General features: G+C 51.5%; 6 protein-coding genes across 6 annotated transcripts; 3 read left to right on the plus strand and 3 right to left on the minus strand.

Annotated features, from left to right (window-relative positions):
• Positions 1–299: 299 nt before the first annotated feature.
• T310_0102 (uncharacterized protein) lies at positions 300–1,855 on the minus strand (the record flags this gene model as incomplete). The annotated part of the gene is made up of 2 exons (XM_013477057.1): positions 300–394; positions 475–1,855. The coding sequence occupies 2 exons, from the start codon at positions 1,853–1,855 to the stop codon at positions 300–302; spliced, it is 1,476 nt and encodes a 491-aa protein (XP_013332511.1).
• A 1,062-nt stretch (positions 1,856–2,917) lies between these two features.
• Positions 2,918–3,699, minus strand: T310_0103 (uncharacterized protein; the record flags this gene model as incomplete). Its single annotated transcript, XM_013477058.1, has 4 exons — positions 2,918–2,976; positions 3,031–3,202; positions 3,240–3,282; positions 3,341–3,699. 4 exons carry the CDS (start codon positions 3,697–3,699, stop codon positions 2,918–2,920), a joined length of 633 nt encoding a protein of 210 aa, XP_013332512.1.
• Positions 3,700–4,260: 561 nt separating this feature from the next.
• T310_0104 (uncharacterized protein) lies at positions 4,261–5,281 on the plus strand (the record flags this gene model as incomplete). The annotated part of the gene is made up of 2 exons (XM_013477059.1): positions 4,261–4,334; positions 4,534–5,281. 2 exons carry the CDS (start codon positions 4,261–4,263, stop codon positions 5,279–5,281), a joined length of 822 nt encoding a protein of 273 aa, XP_013332513.1.
• A 1,283-nt stretch (positions 5,282–6,564) lies between these two features.
• On the plus strand, positions 6,565–8,064 carry T310_0105 (uncharacterized protein; the record flags this gene model as incomplete). Its single annotated transcript, XM_013477060.1, has 5 exons — positions 6,565–6,604; positions 6,685–6,907; positions 6,969–7,021; positions 7,071–7,735; positions 7,801–8,064. 5 exons carry the CDS (start codon positions 6,565–6,567, stop codon positions 8,062–8,064), a joined length of 1,245 nt encoding a protein of 414 aa, XP_013332514.1.
• A 942-nt stretch (positions 8,065–9,006) lies between these two features.
• On the minus strand, positions 9,007–10,299 carry T310_0106 (creT; the record flags this gene model as incomplete). Its single annotated transcript, XM_013477061.1, has 1 exon — positions 9,007–10,299. One exon carries the CDS (start codon positions 10,297–10,299, stop codon positions 9,007–9,009), a length of 1,293 nt encoding a protein of 430 aa, XP_013332515.1.
• Positions 10,300–18,869: 8,570 nt separating this feature from the next.
• Positions 18,870–19,740, plus strand: T310_0107 (Uncharacterized protein; the record flags this gene model as incomplete). Its single annotated transcript, XM_013477062.1, has 2 exons — positions 18,870–19,106; positions 19,159–19,740. The coding sequence occupies 2 exons, from the start codon at positions 18,870–18,872 to the stop codon at positions 19,738–19,740; spliced, it is 819 nt and encodes a 272-aa protein (XP_013332516.1).
• Between the last annotated feature and the right edge of the window lie 204 nt (positions 19,741–19,944).

Genomic DNA, 19,944 nt, shown 5'->3' on the forward strand with positions numbered 1-19,944 from the left:
AGAAAAAGAGAAGGGGGGAAAGAAGAAAAGAAAACTGCATTCATCGTTTAGAATATCGATGATCTTTTTTTGGGTTTTTGTTTGCTCTTCGTTATATACGTTGTGGTATTGAATATCATCTTGCTAACTAATCTATGTACATACATACAGTATATTGGACATAATGATAATAATATTGTACACTTTCTAACAAGTAATCAGACACTTTGCAGTAGAAATTGATAACCACTAGCCTGGAAGTTCACAGACGAGCTGTCTACTCACGTAGAAGTCTCCAGAGACAGTACAGGACAGCACAGCTATACCGCAGGATCACCCGGACCAAGCATCTTGATATAAAAATGTTCACCGGTCTCGAGGACAGTGATCCGCTTGCCGACGCGGATAGTAAATTCTATCATCCAGAAGCAATCATGTTAGCTCCCCTGGACCCGAAAAGACTACATAGAGATGGATCCAACGTGATATACTTACTTTCTACAGCAGGAACAAGCTGCATCCCCAAACACGCATTCTTCGGATCCCCCGCGTCAATGCACCGGAAGCTCTTGAGCGTCTTGTCCGGTTCAGTCGGGTGCCGGATTCCCGTGTCCGGGTCGACGTTGGGCAGACGACAGCGAACGGTGCGGCAGGAGGTGTAGATTTCGACGCCGTCGTCATCGTCGTCATCCTCTTTCTCAGCGCTGGTTTTCTGATCTGGTGTTTCCTTGCGTGTTCGTCGTCGTCCGCCTCCCACACGGATCCTCTTCCACGCATCCTCCGCGTACGCTTCCGGCCCCTGGATGATGATATTCGCCCGGAACCGCCGCACGCTGAGCCGCGGGATCGCGTGCGAACACCGCTCCGCGACATCCTGCACGCTCGCAAGATTGAGCATGTGGATGGGATATGCGTCTGCGAAAGCCGTGTGCGGCTGGAAGCCGAGCTGTTCTTTCCTAGGCGCACAGCGAAAGATGGCGCGATAGGAAGCGGGATCCGCGCGGAAGAGCGTCAGGGGCGGTGGTGCATCGTCATCATCATCATCATCATCAGGAGAAAGGAACTCTCGCAGCTCAGCTGGGATGTGTCGTCCGTAGTCGAATGCAACAGGGAAGTCCTTCCACAGTCGCACTGGGACAGAAGGATACTGATGCCCTGGCGGAGGATGCAACGGAACGCGGAATGAAGCCTCGCGCGCACAGAGTCCCAGGGCCATGCCAAGTCTGATAGCAAGTGAAGATAACCTGGAGGAAGAAGAGGGAATGGCCCGAGGATAGTATATCACCAGCACACCTCCAGACTTGACCTCCTCCAGGTCAGGAGAGTAGCTTGGCGAAGACGGATCAGGGACCCAGATCTCGGGCCGGATGAGCGCCAGCTTGCTGAACCGGCCGTTGCGCATTGTTCTGAATTCCCACCGGAAATCTTTCGCCTTTTCCCCGTCAGGACTGTTGCTGTTGTTGCTAGGAGTGACATACTCCGCAAAGCAGAACAGCCGATCATACGCCAGCCCCGTGCCGACGACATCAGCGACGTCGAACTCGATGCCAGCGCAGCTCTTGATCGGGTACGCGAACAGCGCTTTGATGCGCCAGTTGGGTTTTCCATCATCATCTTCTTCTTCGTCAGGTGGAACACCCCGTCGGTATTTCGGGTCGAATTCGTCGTGGATGTTGCTCTGACCCGGTGGGAGGCCTAGTCGGCGACATCCGCGGGGGGAAGCTGTTTTCTTCTGTCTGTTGTACAGGAATGCTGCGTCTAGCAGGAGTTTTGTTCCGTGGTAGATGGCAAAGTAGATGAGGGGTGCTGAGCAGATGATATATATAAATGTCGAAGGGGGAGAGGAAACTGAAACATTGATTGGGAATGGGTCCATGCAGGAAGCCTATGCACGTGATGAGAGAAGTAAAAAAACAAAGGATTCAAGTTAATTATAAATCAAGCAGATATCTGCTAGCTAATTTTGCAAGTGACTTCAGGATGAATAAAATAGAGTATTACGGAGTATTGAGAAGTATTACGATATTTAGTATATTCCGACTTGGTGAAAAAAAGACAGTTCCTGCTGAGTCAGAGGGTTGCTTGCTTTTTCTACTTTGGGTATCGCGTCTCTTTTCACCATTGCAATACATATACCGAGTACTGTAAGATGACTTGACTGAATAGAAGTCCTAATATGACAAAGTGAGCAAAGAGTGATTTTATACCAAAAACTAGGAATGCCGATCAGCTTCCATCTCCTTCCTTTGTCTCAGGTAGCAGCTTGTTTTTCACGGGTAAATCACTACATCTACTGTACAGTACATAACCTCCTAGGACTGCTAGCGCTGACGGCGTCGCCAGAAGACTCGAAAATATTCGTATCCTTGAGCCGCAGATTTCCCTTGACTCTTCTCCCTGCTTCGGCGCGCTGCTCCTTATGAGCGAAACTGTCTTGATGCTTGTGGTTGGGTCTATACAAAGGAACTACATATCAATCATTCCTCTTCAGGAACGTTGGAGAAGTGCAATCTGCATTTATCAGGCAAGAGCAGGGAGTTAGCATTCTTCTGGCTGTTCATACACACCCTTTGTACCACTTTACTATTGTGTCTGATGGAGATAACTGTGTTTGCCTTAGATAGTGCCTTTTTTTGATTGTCTAACATTCTGAATAGGACTTTCCTTAGATATCGAAGTGAACTGGCGTCATTCGTCCAAGTTTAAGCAAAAATGTCATGCAAGACAGCGAATCCGGATTGGTTCGCGACATCAAGAAGCACTGGACGTAGAAAGTCATTTTGACTGAGCCCTCGCTGATGGGCGTGGCGGCAGAGATCTGGTGTCCCCAATAGGTTCACTCGCCATGTATTGTGTAAACAGTTGAGTGGGCGCTCGAGCTTTCTCCTTGGATGTAAAATCGTAAAGCCGTGATACCCGGATGACGAGTTCAGTCTAGTCAGAATACGCCTGGAGGATTCTTCCGTGCTGCCTGCCCATGAAGGAGAATACCATGATCTAGAAACAACACATAGATTAATTAGAGTTGAAGAATGATAGCACAGCACTTACCGGTATAATGATATGGTCTTTCAGATGAGGCGCTTCCAGACACGTTCTCATTATTGCCAGGATCGCAAGACTTCGCCTCGCAACAGTCTATTCTCATCGCCTTCAAGGTCATGTCGCATCGTAAACATAACATGCGGATGTGGTTCGAGCAGCTCAGAGACCTTCCAGACGCCTATAGGTGACCACTGAGGACGCGCAAAGTTAAATACCGTGTCTTCGAACTCGGGGTCGAGCATGTCTTCTCCAAAATTTCTTATAGGCGGTTGTCAACAGTTGTTATAACACTTGCAGTTTGAATGAAAATACTTACCCTGGTCTCCAATTTGTCAGATGCATGAGGCCCCGGCGATCATTTGACGTCCCCTTTCGAGGATATCCTCTGAATTGCCATTCCATGAAGCGGCACATGAAATCAGCCCTGTCCAAATGAAGGTCATCATCTGGTGGTTCGATCAATTTTTCCTGAATTATCAGATCCCGTTGAGTCCTCCCGGATTGAGTGTTGATGGGATGAACAAGCAAGTCATAAAGTAATAAGGGCTGGAAGAAGCAGGGTTGCAATGGCACAGCATAACTCCCATCATCATTGAATTCCAGTGGTTCGCACTTGATACTCAAGTAGTCTAGAAATCGTGATTCCAAATAGAAGGTATCATCTCCCTCAATCATGTAGTATGACCTTGTAAGACCTGCAATGATTTCCCAACGGTCTTCATCAGAGTTTTTATGTCTTCCGTAGTGAAAGCAAACTCGATAAGCCGCGGAGGGAGCGACATAATGGCATCCTGGCTACAGACGAGTCACATCGATTGCACGGAATGGGAAATATAATGTAGGAAGACGATGGCCTTTTCTTTTGGAAATTCGTTCGCCTGAAGTCTGTTCATGGTTGCGAGTAACTGGGTAATAATACTCATATCAGTTGCGCGTTGCTTGATGACACCTTTGTCCCGGTCGGGCTTAGTTCTTTGTCTCCTGCGGTTGCGGGGCGAACTGTGGGGCAGTCCCCAGATCTGGAAATTACGGAGTAGGGCAGGATTACTCCGTAGAGAGCTCCCTAGTCAGCTTGTCTTTCAACACCTTCCAGACTTTGTGGCCTCTGTCAGTCGTCTTAGCCTGCTGAATGGTCCGCGTAAGCCAAGGGAGACGAGCGTTTTTCGTTCGTTCAAGTTTCTGTTGAAGCTGTGTTGACAGTGGCCTTCTACTTACCCAAGCCTACAACTTGCCATCATGCCAAAGTCTGAAAAACCTGCAGTCTCTCCTACTCCTGCTCTGACGCTTTTGGTTGCTCCTGGTCATATCCAGTCTGTGACAGATAACTACCAATTCCCCTTAGATGGACCCAGAAGCTAGTCGGCAAAGTCGCAGTGGAAAGTAGGGGAATTTGAAATCCCTGACTGTGATAAAGGATTGACCACGCTTATCAAAAGGATAAAGTTCAATACCATCCACGACCTGAGTGCGATATCACGATCTGACATTACTGATACCCAATTTGCTTAGTTGCGAGCTACTCTCGGAAGCTCAGACTGGCTGGTGCCGACAAGGAAATCTACGGACTGAACAAAAATGGGAAGAAGCTTGCAGCATCGTCAATTCATCGTCAGAGTCTCGCCAATATTTGAATCTTGTGAAAGAAAACACAAGGGCTCAATCTCTGAATGCCGATGTTGACCGATGGCCCGGATCGTTCAAACCCGTCAGAAGATTTCAAGAACAAGTGTTCACTATTTACGAGAAGTCGAACGCATATGCCAAGGCAGTCGCGGCTGCTTCTGCGCCAACTCGCACCCTTAGAAAACGCGTCACAACAATCGGGAGATCTTTAGGTCAGTCGTTGAAGGATGTGTTCAGTCCAGACGCCGGGAAAATGACGGGGACCGGCACTGCAGGACCCAGCTCACAACCAGCGGCAAATCTCGATCTCTACCCGGATGCTGAAGACGAGGCAATTGTGAACACGAGTCTCATTCTTTTGCTGGAAGCACTGGCGGATCTAGTGCCTGGCACAATGAGCGAGTGGGTATTAAACCACGTTCATTTCAACGCAAAATTCAACAACGGCTCCTACAATGCATACACAGACGGTGTCTTTTGGACCAGTCACAGTCGAATAATTCAAGCAATTGTCGAGGTGAAGAAGAGAATCAGTTTTGACGACCCTGCGCCATTTCAGATGCAAGAAACTGCTGAGATGGTTGGTTGGATTCTGAAAGAATCTAACGACGTGACAGTCTTTAACAATAAGTGAGATATCAAAATCCATCTTCCCCTCCCCCCCCCCCCTTCGCTCTATTACTAATTATTCAGTCGTCTCGTTTTATCACAGGATAGGCACCAGATTTTCATAACTTTCGGCCTATCACCCCGATTATCGCAAGTACCTGACGGATGGAACTGTCACACCACAGTCATATCTGCGAACGCAGACGTTTGGCCCCTGGGATATCAATCCGCCAGGCACATGAAACTTTTCGCCCAAATCGTTGTGGCACTGACATTGCTCGCAAACGAGGCGGCGTAAAAATCAATTTTTTCCCCTCCTCGTTCTGCACTCGACAAATCGTCCGCTCGACTTCTCCGTTTCATTGAGATGTATTTGAATATCGCATATTTTAGATAGCATGATCAAGGGAATCCCATTCAAAACAGAACATGGACATGAAATTCACTGTATTCGCTTCCGTATAACCGGGCTAGGTTCTGCGTGTGAATAATAGTAGAAAGGTTCAGCAACTCCTGAGGGAGCAATAACTTCCATATCTGGGGCGCTCGATTTGGCTATATGTGTCCTGTGATAAAAGAGACTAATCCGTTCCAAGGGATCTCGATCTGGTCACCAGATATTGCGCTCCAGCTTAGGCAGGGCTATCCTTTGCCAACTTGGGTATGTTGTATTCGCTAGCATATAGGCGAGTATGCGATAGCCGGCGGATAGGCGAGTCTGCATACATATTGGCATATTTCAGCAGAGTAGTTGCAGTCTTTTAAGCCCAGAAGCTCCGTCTTCCATGTAACTGCCTTGGAAAGAAATGGGCAAGTCAAGGATCGCCTGATGCCGATTTTCGGTCACGTGATGCAACAATGGAAAGTGCTGCTGGCGCGTACATGTACTGTACAGTACATATTAGCAAAAAGGCACTAGACGATAGCAAGATACCTAGATCAGAATTTCCAGGAAAATAATTTTGGTGATGTGTTACGTTATGCTTCGGGATTATTTGATGTCTTGTCAATACACGCTCAAAAGCCATTTCCGAAAAGGGAATTATTAGCGCGCAAGGAACGCGTTTGCGCGTTTGCAGCGGACCAATAATCCCGCCAACCCGCCAATATCAATTACTCCGTATTCACGGCTAACATTAACAACACAACATACAATATCAATAATAATAACAAAATTGCCTCCCGCACTGCGGAAGGTGATTTATCAGAAGTGGATGTCTATATTTTTCGCTCAATGACTGCTGCTATTGAACATGAACATGCCTGGTCCAAATTGCAGACCATCGATCTCGCTGATCATCGACAACAATGACCGAACATGTCTCGAACTTGTCGAGTCCTGAGCTGCGTAAGTCCCCCCATTACACCTACATATGTTGATCAGATCGATCGGGGATTGAAATGATTAATTAATCATCGCCGCCGCAGCTCGTGTCTTCTCGCTCCCTGCCTCGCAATCACTCCGCGCGTCGGCACCGTCGCAGGGGCCTGGCGCGCTTCCAACAGGGTTAAGACGACTGGACGAGGCTCTGGCTCCGTTGCCCAGCTATGAGCTTCCAGAAGCCACCCAAAGCCAGCGTGTAGCTGGTATCTCGCGCGGTCATGTCACCGAAATTTATGGGCCTCCAGGGGTGGGCAAGACTGCGGTTGCGTAAGTATCTGATGTTTTATTTTTTTTAGATCGAAAGTTTCAGTAGCTCATCATTTTACAGTATCAAGGTTGCAGCCAACGCCTTGCAGGCCGGGGATCACGTAGTCTGGATTGGTTAGTATGATTTGCGTCTCCTGTCTGGTCGGTGCTAACTTCACGAAAGACACCGGCTCACCAATCCCTCAGCCTCGCCTCAAGGCAATGCTGACGGGCAGTATCAAGCACGCGACTGATGAGACTCTTTCCTCTTCGCAGCTCGAAGAGAAAGTGCATGACTGCATGGGAAGATTTTCCCATTTCCGGGCGCAGTCACTCCCTCATCTGCTGGCCTTGTTGCTGCGCCCTCCGCCCAGCTTTCCTCCAGAAGGGACCAGTTTGCTCGTCGTCGATTCGGTGTCGGGCCCATTCTCTGCTTATTTCCCCAATGCGACGGAGCTGAGGTCCAGGCTCACGCAGGGCCGTATCGCTGACAACCAGCAGCTTCAGTGGCTGCTGAACCGGAAATGGAACGTGACCAGCGACATGGCCAACCAGCTCGTGAAGCTTGCTGCCGCTCGTCGTCTGGCGGTGGTGCTGCTCAACCAGACGCATACCAAAATCAAAGGACAGCCCCGCGCGACCCTCTATCCGGCGCTGGCGGGCGGCTCGTGGGAGACCTGCATCCACACACGGATCGTTCTGTACCGCGATTGGCCTCCTGAGGAGGGCAGTGACGCTGCTGACCGCGATATCCTGAAATACGTGCGATTTGCAGAGGTGATGAAGCGAGACGGGAAAGTCCTCACCGTCAGGACGGACGACAACATCATTCCGTTTTTGATCGAGTCTGTAAGCAACGTCCCATCCATCTATTCTTCTTGTCCAAAGGACACATAGAACTGACTGTATCTCAGGATGGACTATGCGAAATCCGCAAGAACGAATCCCGCCTCCCGGGTTTGGCCAGCAGTCCCCAGGCGCCTATTCCTGTACAGCCACAACCGCGCAAACGAAAGGTTGACGAGATTGCCGACACTGAGGACGAAGATGAGGATGACTCGGATGGAGACTACGGCTGGATGGAGAGTGATGATGCCCATCTTTTGGCTGAGGAGGAGGCGGAAGCAGACGCGAAAGAAAAAGAGGAGGAGAAAGCGGAAAAGGAAGGAAACGCATGAGAATAGTATAGTATAGACTGAACCGAGCCTGCAGAGATGAACAAACGACTGTTCTAACGATAACAACTACAATCCCAGCATTTCCTAATCGTATAACGATATTAGGAGCATTTCTGGTATTATTATTATTCTCCATGTTAGCTAGCTAGCTAGCTAGCTTGCTTGCTTGCTTATCTTCTTTTATATATATATATTCCTATATAGATTATCCATATAGAGATAGAGACATCATGCATATGGCATTGCCCTCCGGACGAGGCACATCTTGTCTTGGACAAAACAAAACCGAAAGCGATTGATTCATTACATTAATAATACATACATATTGCCAGGATGAATTAAAGGCTGATGTGTAAAGTTACATAAACAGCGAGACGTACCATTTCACCATTGCTCATAACAGCCTCTAGGTGCTAGCAAAGAAAAATGCAAGTCACGTGTCCTTCGATTGGTTCTCATTTTTAAAATCTAACATACAGTAGCTCCCGCCCAGCCAACCAGCACAACTCCAGAGAATCGAACCAAAAGTCTTGAAATTAATATATGCCGATGAAGGGGGAGGTAGGGATTAAGAAGCCATCCACGGGCTCGAAGCCATGAGGGGGGAAAACACGCTCGGAGGAGCACATGGATAATATGGTGGGAGAGAAGATAAGAGTTAACGTTCAAAAAAAAAACAAAAACCCTAAGAGCAACAACAGGAGTATCGTCTTTATCAATAAACACCGAAATACAAGACACAAATAATTTTTAAAACACAAAAAAAACCCCACAACCGTCTATAGTATTGACCGACTCCGTTCAAACCGCCATCCAAACAACACCACGCCACAATAACATTGGACAAATCATACCAGATATGCAAAACAAGAAATCTATCCGTGACATAACATTTGAAGAATTCGGTGTGTTCTCGACAAGATAGAACACGAGGCAGCGCGATTAGAATCGGTCGCCTAGGTCACCCCCGACAAGGGAGGCGTTGGCGGATGACGATCCCGACGAGAACCCGCTACCTGGGTTTAGCATATCTTGTACAGCCACTTTGGGCACCTGCGGCACGGGCAACTTTCGTTGTGTCCCATCGGGCCGCGACATGATGTCGCTAATGCTGGGGCCCACATGGGGTTGGCTGGGGGTGTACAGGCTCGGACCGTCAGGCTGCGGTTCCATCGGCGCCAGAGCTGGAGTGTGCTGGAGCGACAGATGGCGGATTGACGGCAGCTGCAGGTCACTCGAGCCAAACGGGCGCAGGCGCGGCGAGTGTGCCGGAGTAGCCAGCGGCGTGTGGTCTGGCGTGGGTGACAAGGAATCATGCGAGAAGGTCGGGGACGATGGCGCGGTTGAGTTGGGCGAGTTCGGACGGGATCGCTTGATCCTGTGCCCGTAACTCTCATCATCCTCGTTCGAGTGAGAACGGCTCATGCTATGTGAGATCGCGTAGGCGGAAAGAGAAGGGAGACGACCGGTGCTGCCATGATGGCGCGAGCTGAACAGATGATGGTTGCGCGAGCTGCTGTGGTGGTACCCCGGGTGGTCATCGCGCTCCACCTGCGAAGCTGCCGTCGCCAGCAGGTTGATATCCATGCCTGACGAGGCTCGGTGGGGCCCCAGATTCGAGCGCATGTGAGAGGCATAGTTGGAGTACGAGTGCGGCGGAGAGACATCTGGCGACGCCACTTGAGACACGGGGGCCGATCGAGTGATTGGTTTGCTGGGCGGAGGCATCATCGACGCCGAGGAGTTGAGCATCGAATTGTCCTGCCCGGCAGCCGCAGCCGCCGCGGCCGCAATGTGCTGTGCCTTGTTACTCCGCCTCGAGTTGGGGTTGTTGTGTATCCGCGAGTGACGAGTCAACTCATCGGACCGGCTGAAGCGCTTAGTGCAGCCGGGGAACTGGCAGGCATGAGGCTTCTCGCCCGTATGCGTCCGAATGTGTCTGGTCTGATGCTCAAGACGGTGGAATGCGCGATCACAGAGGGGACACTTGTATGGACGAGGGAGATCCTGTCGCACCTCTTCGGTCTGGGGCCGCGCGCCCTTCATGAGGGGAGGGAGCAAGCTGACGGAGGACGTCATGTTCGAGTCAGACTGTTGTTCCGTCACGGGAGACGACGAAGCCGGCGACGAGGATGCTGGCGTCGAGGTGGACGTCGGTTGGGAGTCGTCCTCACTCGAGTTGGACTGTGGGTTCAGCAGGTTGGAGAAATCGACAGCAGAGGCCGGGGGTGGCATGTGAAGAGTCCTGACTTGTGACAGGACGGACGGCGGTAGATATGTAGGTCCCGCGCGGGCGAGTCGAGGGATGGATAGCAGGGGTGGGAGCCGAGGATGATCGGCTCGACGACGTCGATCACCAGCGGACTAGTCTCCCAGGCCCTGAGAACAGGTTTCCCACGGGACGAGGCAATGAGCAAGTAAGGTTCAGGATCGTACAAAGCGACCAGAGTGTCCCCCGCACGTCCTCACAGCAGGATGAGGGACGTGGTACAGTAGGAGAGCAGTGAGGGCAGGCAAGCGAGTGGACGCAGAGCAGGATCGGAGGAGAGGGAAGATGGGGAGGAGCAGCGCTGCAGGGGAATCTGGAGAAAAGACAATGGAATCTGGGGGAAGGGAGTAGATGTAAGGAAGAGGAGGGAGGAATGGAGGGGGAAGTAGGACAGCGGACGACGGGGAGTCGGGAACGGGGGGTTATCCGAGCGAGCCTGGCGGCAGTGCGACAGAGATTGATTTAGCGTGTGTGTGGGGGAGACGGGGGCGAAAAGAAAAAAAAAAGGGTGAAAAAAAAAGACAATCGAGCGCCCAGGGTAGCCCTGTCTCGGCCGTGCCTTCACCGGGAGTGGCTCTTTTTTTTTCCCGCTTTATCAGCAGTGGCTCCTGCCGTGGCAGACAGTAAGCGCACAGCGCGGATGGGGCAAGCACGATATGTATTAATTACAGCAGGCGCAGCGCAGAAACTGGAATGTGGGGCAGGCGCGCCTGCCAAAAGAGCAGGAGCAAACGCCGCTAGCCCGTTTGGGCGACCGGGGGGTGCGCCTTTGCCCCGGGTGCGTGTGCCCAAGCCAGCTGGCCGCTCTCGGCCCCCGGGTACCGCGGGTACTGCGCAGATCTGGAGAATATTCGCCCTGCCTCGATTGCTCCAGCTGGCAGCTGTGAGGCAGCAGCCAGCGCCAACAGTCTCTGCCCAGGGACAGCTGTGTCGCTGCTTATGCAACGATCGCGTGAGGCAGCGCGTCCTCGCCCTGTGCCTTTTACCTATCTCTGCTCCCTGCGTTCCAGCGACTGGCTCTCCCCGTGTCTCAGGTCAGGTCCCGGGGTTTGAGGGGCAGCGAACGGGGAAACGGAGTGCAGAGCGTCGATGATGCTGACGATGACGAGGACCCGACTGGTGATGATGATAGGATGAGGTGATGACGACCACGACTGAGAGCATCTGGGGAATCACGTCCCGACTGGTCTACGGCTGGAGAGTCTCGCCTCCTTCATCCACGGAGCACACGTCCGCCAGATGGCGTGAGGCTGCCAGTTGTCGTGCGCAAAAGGGGCACAGGAATCAGAACACTCAATTCTCACTACTACTGCCTATCTCGCGACTTGCAATTTGCCGCAATCCAATAGTGCGAGGTGGCCGGATGATTTGGGGCACAAGGCTACTGTCCTGGCGAGATAACCACTGACTGGTCCTCGTGATGATCTGGGCGATCGGACTGCTACGTTCTCAGATGACCACATGCTCTAGCTACAGTGATAATGATAGACCGTAAATGAGGCCATTCTGTCTATTGCCAGCTTTCCTGGAGAGGTTGATAGGCAATTACCCGACTGGGCCAGACCCGGGGAAGTACTCTGGGGGTACACGAAAATCTCCCGGAATGTCGTTCAGGGCGCCTTCGGGGCAGAGAGAGAGCACCGCCTACCAGTGGGAGGCAAAAAGGTACTCCGGCGGTACTTTGACAAATCACCCCAACTACTCCATACCTGGGTACTGATATGGTCCCCGCTCGACCGAATAGTCACCATACAAGTAACAAAGATGCCCGCTTTCGTGCAGGGGGGGAGAAGGTTATCTTCTCACGAGTCACGACTCAGTCCCGGATGATCCTTCTTTGACTCGGAGGGCCCCCGATGATAAGACAATAATTGGGATAATTAGCTAATGGTCTGGAAGTATTAGCTAATCCAACACGGCGACCGCTGCAACGATACGCCTGCGAGTCCCTGCGACCTACAACCGAGACTTTCCCATGACACTCGAGTCGACTCTCAGAGTCGCAACGAGCCACCTGTCGCCACCAACTGCGAATAGCTTCATCGTTGGAGAGTAGCATTCTTGCCCGACAGGCTCGCATGCCATCTGCCTGGCAGGCTGCAAGGTCCTCCCGTCGAGGTCGAGGGAAATCCGCTATTCCTGTTCTGTCGCTTCCGGAGCCTCCGCCCGCCAACAGCTGTCTCGGATCTCAATAATCAGCCACGCTGGCCTTTGCTTATCTTGCGTGATTCTCCCCGGCGCCAACAGCGTGGAGGCGTAGCACCGTGGGGAAAAAGGCCAAGCGGGCTGACAACGCCACCCGGCGTCTAGTCTGCCCGGGGTGGACCAGGGTGGCTCGGCAGCCTGCGCAGCAGGCAGGATTCGTGTCCTCCGTACTCTGTACTCCATCCTCCTCCGGGACAGGGTACTCCGGAGAGAGCTGTGATAAAATGCTGGACTTCACTCCGAAAAAAGATTACTGAGATGCAATAAAGGCGCAGGGTAGCCAAGCTCACCGCCAATCACCACTGGTCCAGCGGGTTGGTTAGGGTGCGGCCTCGTTGCTTCTGTTTGGCTGTGCCTGACCCCACGATACGGTACGATGTGACGGTGTCTGGGGTTGGTCAAGTTCCTCTGCATCTTGCATGTGTCTCCGTACACGAAGATCCATTCATTTTTCTAGGGGCTTCGGATGGCAAAAAAAATTTTTTTTGGCTCTCCAAGGGGCAAGAAAAAAAAGCTGAGCAGATTATTTGTCTCCACTACGGACTCCCTAATTATTTCGTACTCCGTCCTCCGTGATCCTGCGAGAATGTTCCGCGTCATAATTGCTCCATAGTACGGAGTAATAGATCACATAGTGATGCCGGCAGGTGACGGTGTTCTGGACTGTGATTGGCCAGGTGCCTTCTCCAGACTATCGGTCCGCCGAGCGCCCTTGACGGTGGAGTTAAAAAAAAACAACTACGGAGTGCTCCGTCCAGCGCCCCTGAGGATCATTGCATCGCCGTCTTTCGATTGTCTATTTCCGACGGCCGAAACGACCATGTGAATTACTATTACCTGTTAATGTGGATAGATCCCACTGGGGGGATCACCGTTCAGGTGAACAGCGCTTCTGAAACCGCCTCGTGATTGGTTCTGTCAGCAGATACTACTCGGCTAATTATTTGGAGTCGATCATGTGTCAGGAACGGAGTACGGACCGTACGAATTATGGGGTCCGGAGAACGGAGTACAAATTTCTTCTTTTTTTTTCTCCCCTTCTCCTTTTTCCCTTTCATACGGAGTACGGATCTCGGAATACTGGCGTGCTGAGTACATACCTAGGTACTCCATAGTCCGTACTGTGCACGGTTTCATTCCAATTTACCGATGACTAATCTTCCTGCGGTAACCGCAGGCGGTGAAGAATATAGCCGAGTCGACGGCCACACACAGATCGCTTAAGCACGACAATAGGATTATTATGCGCACACCTATCATTCCATTTTTCCCTTTCAGCTCCGAGGACGGTTTTTACGGTGACGCTGTGACTCATCCACATGAATTTCCGGTACTCCGTCGGTAACCTTGGATGTGGGATACAAATCCGGGGATCATCATCCCCGCAGGCTCAGGAATTTCCTGTGATGCGGGGGAATGATGAAGCGGTTGGTGGTGGGCACAGGGCCACAGGCAGCCTGTTCATTAATTGATCCAGAGGATCAGTTCATGATGCCATTATTCCCATTATTAGGCTTTTCCAGAGTATATTATTACACTGTGTTAAGCGAAGGAGCGATAGGCCGCATTAGGCGTCCTGTTTGCAGTATTCCATACTGCTCCTGGCATGGAGCTTTCTCCAAACTGGCACTACCTAACAGTCCGGGGAACAGAAACGAAGGTCTAGTGACTGGCAACAGTGGATTCGAGACGATCTATGTGCATGCAGCACATCCACGGCCCGGATTTTCGATCTTAGACCCCAAACAACTCGTTATCTTCGAGGCATTTATGAGGCGGTCATTTCTGGTTCCAATGTCATTTACCCGCTGACCCGTCCCATGGTTCACAATAGCACTAGAGCATGGGCTTGCTTCTGACAGTCCGAGCAGGCCAAATACTGAATTCCCTTCGATTTGACCACTGCTCGTCACCCTGGAATCTGGGAAGTATTTGTGCGGCCTGCCTGAGGCTGCGACAGTGGATGTGGGGAAAAGCAAGCATCGGCTAAAATGCCGAAACAGGAGCTGCATCACGCAATCCTCCGCCTTATCTGGATTCTGGGTCCGGGATCGCCGCTAAAAAGTCTGGGGAATCCACCCGCGACGATCCCTGCGTCCGTTATCAGCAGGTTTCTTCCCCTCTGAGCCAGTAGTCTTGCCGTCGCGCCCGGCTGAGTTTTCATTACGTTTGGCGACCGGCCGAGCCAATCTCCAACTCCGCACATCGGAATCACACCATCGCCTCGAGTCCTTGACGTCTTGACTTGCAACCTCCGGTTAGCGGCTCCCTCGCGTCCTCCTCTGTCCCGAGGAGATAGCCATTGTCCGACACCGCATGACTTGGTAGTCGACACCTGCCTGTGATCTATGACACATAGTTTTGCCTACGCTCCATACCTATTGCCTTAGAGCGCAGATCTCGCGCACAAGCATTATTGGGGCCGATGACGAATGTGGGGATGCCCGAGTACGGAAAGCACTTAGAAGAGAGAGTCATGGATGATCGACGGGCCAAATCACAAGGACAAACTGAAGCATAGGGAGCTCAAAGTGTCATGATTCGCGCCCAGAAGGCCACGTCGCAACCTGAAAGGCTGGCTGGAAAGCGAAAAGGGAATATCGAAGAGACAAATAGAAAGGAAAAGAAACGAAGAAGAATTCCCGGCAAAGCGCGACCAACACGACAGCCACGGGATAGGCATCACCGCAATTTTATCCAATTTACCTTACTTGCCCCTCTGGCGGAATAATAATGCCTGCGTTATCAGCCGTAGCCTTTGCTCTATAATCGCCTGACTGATAGCAAGATTCGACCTGGGGCGGGCTGTGCCATGATCGGGTGCATGCATCAGACCTGCAATGTGCCAACGTGGGGAAGTCTGGACTCAAAAGGATTCATCAGAAGGTATGGATAATCATCCGATGCATTACAGATGCAATGGTGCCGGTCCGTGGCATGTCGAAGATTGTGTGCAGCAGCCTGCTTCCGAAAAAAAAATTCATGACCAGCCATCTCGTCTTGGCTTGGCATGGATGTTGATCCATGAATGGATCATCCATCATCTCGCATGATGCTAGGCTCCAACATTCCTGGTGATAACATTGTACGTGTCAGACAAGGAACGAGAAAGGTCTTTCTGCCGGTTAAGAGATAGCTACTCGTTCTAGCGCCCATATTAAGATTTCGATATCGACAATCCTTGACTTATGGGGGCGAACTGGTTAGAGATTGTTCCAAATTCGAAGATTTCTGGTAAATCAGGTCTTCAGCTTGGTTACACAACTGTGTCACCGCTTCAGCAATCGATGCGACGTCTCCAGGCAGGTTATGTGATTGATCCACTCCCCTCCATGGGGTTCCCATGGTGAGCACAATCCGGGGTAGTAGTTAATTTAACGCCCTCACCAGGGCTGTTTGCAGTCGTCTTTCCCCCGCCGCCAGTTCGCCAGCCTTGTCACGCAATTTTCCAACGCTTAAATGCCATCCCAGCAGATATATATCATCAATAAATTGTGTCATGCATGACGGTCTTGCGTGTCAATGGCCTTTGTTTTCGCCCTAAGGCAGCCCTGTCAGCCGCCACAACACTGCGCCAAGTCGATCCATGGCTTCTCGAACCCTCGCTGGCCCCCGCCATCTACAGAAGCCCGGACCAACCAGCAATGCTTCGCACGGTTTTCCAAAAGCGCCCCCGAAAATGGAGGTAGTTGTGGTGTTATCATCCTAGGATTCCAGGAATGATGAAGACGATGCAGACTGAGCATTCCTCGCAAGAAAGGCGATTGCCATTGGCTTGCCAGATGCTCGAATCACAGCGCCCGTGGGATTAGCGAGGCTCCACTGTTCAGGCCTTTGAGGGATTCGTGAGATAAATTGTGTCTTATCTTTTGAGTGCCTATCCTCCTGAAATTTGCCTCATGGTGTAATCCTTATCACTGCCCGCTCCAAACTAACGACTGCGGAGTAGATCTCAGGTGGATGAGCCGGGCGTGCAATCTGACACGGTTGCTCTTCAAGCCCCCATCACCTGCGGAACGAGGCGTCAAAGCCACTCCATTGCGAATGTTACACCAATCTGTCTGTACTCCTGAACCGTCTCACCCTCAGCCCCTGCCATGGCGTCTTGACGCCTCTTTTTTGCCAGGTTACCTTCGGCGTTGTAAGATTCTTTTTTCCAATGCGGAGAACAAAGAAATCTGCCCCGCCGGCCCCCCCCCCATTTTTTACCAAGAATAAACTCCAGGGGTTGCAGACAGTGCCATGCCACGCAACTACAGCCGCAATAACGGTGATACAATTTGGGGTGGTATGTTGGTGATAACTTCGTGTGTGTCGGCGTTCTCGGCTATTCGCATGCAGGGAATCCCACAGAGGATGCGCCCTTACTTCGAAGTCTGGCCGGATTTTCCGTATCAAGAACCACGCATTACTTTTTTCTCTACGGCATTATTATCCAGCACGTCTCGTCACTTATCACATGTCAATTGCATTGCAGGGAGCAGAAAGCCGCTTGTTTCCGATTTTCGGATTTACTATCTTTCCTGCACAGTCACTGCGACTGTTTCGAACGAGTTTCGGGGACGAAGGGAGTTTCCCCAGGAAGTCTGTTATTGCCACGCACTGACCGTGCGGAGAGGGTCTAGAGCTGAGCTGTCTTGCTCGCCGCCCGCAAACCCGAGACCCCGAGGAGAGCGCCGATTGCGACACTGCAAAAACTTTCAACGGCTCAACCGCGACAGTGACGCCACCCGGTTGCGTCATCGTCGCTTCAGATGATATGCAGCTATCCGGGGCTGCAGTGCGGGACCCCCAAGGGGCAATCACCCGTCTTATGTCTTATGGCCACGGCCCCGGCCAGAACCACGGCGACTCTTTACCTCATGCCGGCTAAATACCGAGTACGGTATAATCAACGGGCCAATCAACGAGCTCCATTGCGCTGTGTGGGTTGAGCTGAACGTCGGGTGTTTTCGGAGTCTCCCGGCTTCCCCAATCCAGGATCCCACCTCCAACTAAATCATCTGTGCGGATACTACTCACTATGAATTTTAGCCTGTAGTTGTTAGGGATGGTTAGGATGGTGTCCTCGGCTCCTCAATCGCCGGCAAGAGCCATGTTCCCCGTAGCTCTCGGTGAACGAACGTGGTCGATTTCGGGCAACAACTCCCCTTCGGAGTGTGCCCGTCGGTGGAGTTGGACCGAAAAAAATTCTCTCACACGGGGTTCCCGTGTCCATCCCGTGTCAATTCCGAGTCCCGTGTCCCGAGGGACTCGGCGTCCCTGTCGCGGCATTTATTGTTGCGCCAACTTGTTACGCACAAAAGTTGAAGTCTTTCGCACGGATAGTCGATAGATTCGATACGATTTTATAAATCAAAAAAAAAAGGCATTGCCTCAGCTACGAATCCAGGCGGTGGACCGATAGAGCAAGCCGAGCAGTCTATGATACCACGCCTGGAGGTCCTATCTTCTGCTCACTGTTGGAAATTACTAACTACGGCAGACACTAACTAGTATTAGCTAATAGCTTTCCTGTAGTTGCGTCTAATTTCAGGAAGCTTCTCCCCGTGATCCCCCCATCGCAATTTTGCAGTAGTAATGTAACTAGGCATGCCGACAATGACAGACTAGGAGTCTAGGATGCAGCCTGCAGGATCATGCCCCCAGGGCATTAATAATTTTGAAAGTTCAGGCAGCAAATTTTTAGTCACATGCTATCACATGCTAGGATCTATCACATGCTTCATGCAACAATTGTGCTGATTGCTTCTTCTCTTAGCTGCGTCATGAATAATTACCCCTCATAAATCGTCACGGAAGATATTCAAACGGAACAAAACATGTTGACTGAGATAATGACCATGGGACAGCAACAAAACTTTTCTGTATTTTGTGGAAACATTGCACATATCAGAAATCCTCTCACCTGGATGACAGAAGTCACATAACAATGGTGTTATCATGTTATGGCCTTCGCCTTTGTGCCTGGCGGTTAGCTCGGTTGACGTCACGTGCGATACAATGGGGCAACCAGGGCTGGAGAGGCAAAAGCCCTAAGCTTATCCAGATGCAGAACAGGGCCGTTTGCGCCTCCCATTCTGCCGGGACAGACCGCCCACCGACGCGGTTGAGCTGATCAGAATCGATACCAGCAGACCCCATGGATCTTTTGCGTAATGTCGTTCCTCTTCTCTGCCGTTCAGCATGAGAAGCAGCGTCCCGGTGCGACTCCAGATCCATTGTCTTTCTATGCTGTGAACAGCCGCTCTATCTCCAGTCTCTGTCGTTCCAATCGTCCGCTTCCTTTCGCTGTGGACCCTGCCCTCCTTTTACTTAAGTGACTGTCATCATGGCTCCCCCGCGACAACGACCAGCCGACGATTCGAGGTCGGAGGCGTCCAGCGGGACGAGGGAACAGAAGGCTCCTGGGCCCAAGTCTCGAAAACCAGGACCAGGAACCTCTTCTGCTACTGTCGCTTCCTCTGTGAACCCCAAAGATATGAAAGTGGCGGCTGCAGTCAGCACCGTCGCAACGCTGCCTGAGACGGATCAGGATGCCCCGAGTCAGACTGAGGAATTGCCTGGAGTAAGTCACACCTTTCTTTGTCTTTGCTATGGAGAAATTGTCATTTGCACAGCCTTTCCTTTTTGAATTGTGTTCTCTCAAATCGAAATTCTCTGCAGAGACTGACTGGACCGTTTTTCTTTTGTGTCAGATCCCCTGGGCTCAGATGCCCCTCTCCATCCTCCACGACTACCGCCACGCCTACAAGCTGTCGACCCCCAGCGCATACTCCAAGCCATACTCCAAGATGCTCCTCTCCTACGGGATTGGTCTCCGGTCCCCGACCGCGATCGCCGCCCGACGGGCCCAATTGCTACAAGCTCGACGTGCGATGAACGGCTCTTTCCTCAATGATCAGCAAGGAACATCGCCATCTGGAGAATTGGCTGCGACGACGACCGAGAACGGTTTGCGCGGAGACTATACACGGAGTAACAATGTGGCCCATCTGTCGGACGACGATCTTGACAGGCACGACCGCAATCTGCACCGCATCATCGGCCAGGGCCGGGTCGGCAAGGAGCAATTGGCGCTAGCGGTGCGTAAACACTTCAACAGCGCGGGCCTGGTGGAGCAGGAGGCCATTGCCAGGTTCTTATACAAGGTCCGAGAAGAGGGGAAGGGGCGGGAATTCCGCCTTCGGTTTCAGCCATAGAAAGTCGTGTTTTCTTTCTCGCGTGACTTTCGCTCCGAACTTTCAACTTCTCATTCTGACTTTTTTTATTTCTGACCCGGCTGGTCCCTTGTGGTCTCTTGTTGGTCGTCGTCTCCATCGGATGTAAAATCATTGATACCCCTTCTGGCGTTCTTGTTCTTGTTCTTGTTCTTCTTGTTCTTGTTCTTCTTGTTCTTGAAACAT

This window comes from Rasamsonia emersonii, assembly GCF_000968595.1.
Source record: "Rasamsonia emersonii CBS 393.64 chromosome Unknown ctg1118621759663, whole genome shotgun sequence".
Lineage (NCBI taxonomy): Eukaryota > Fungi > Ascomycota > Eurotiomycetes > Eurotiales > Trichocomaceae > Rasamsonia > Rasamsonia emersonii.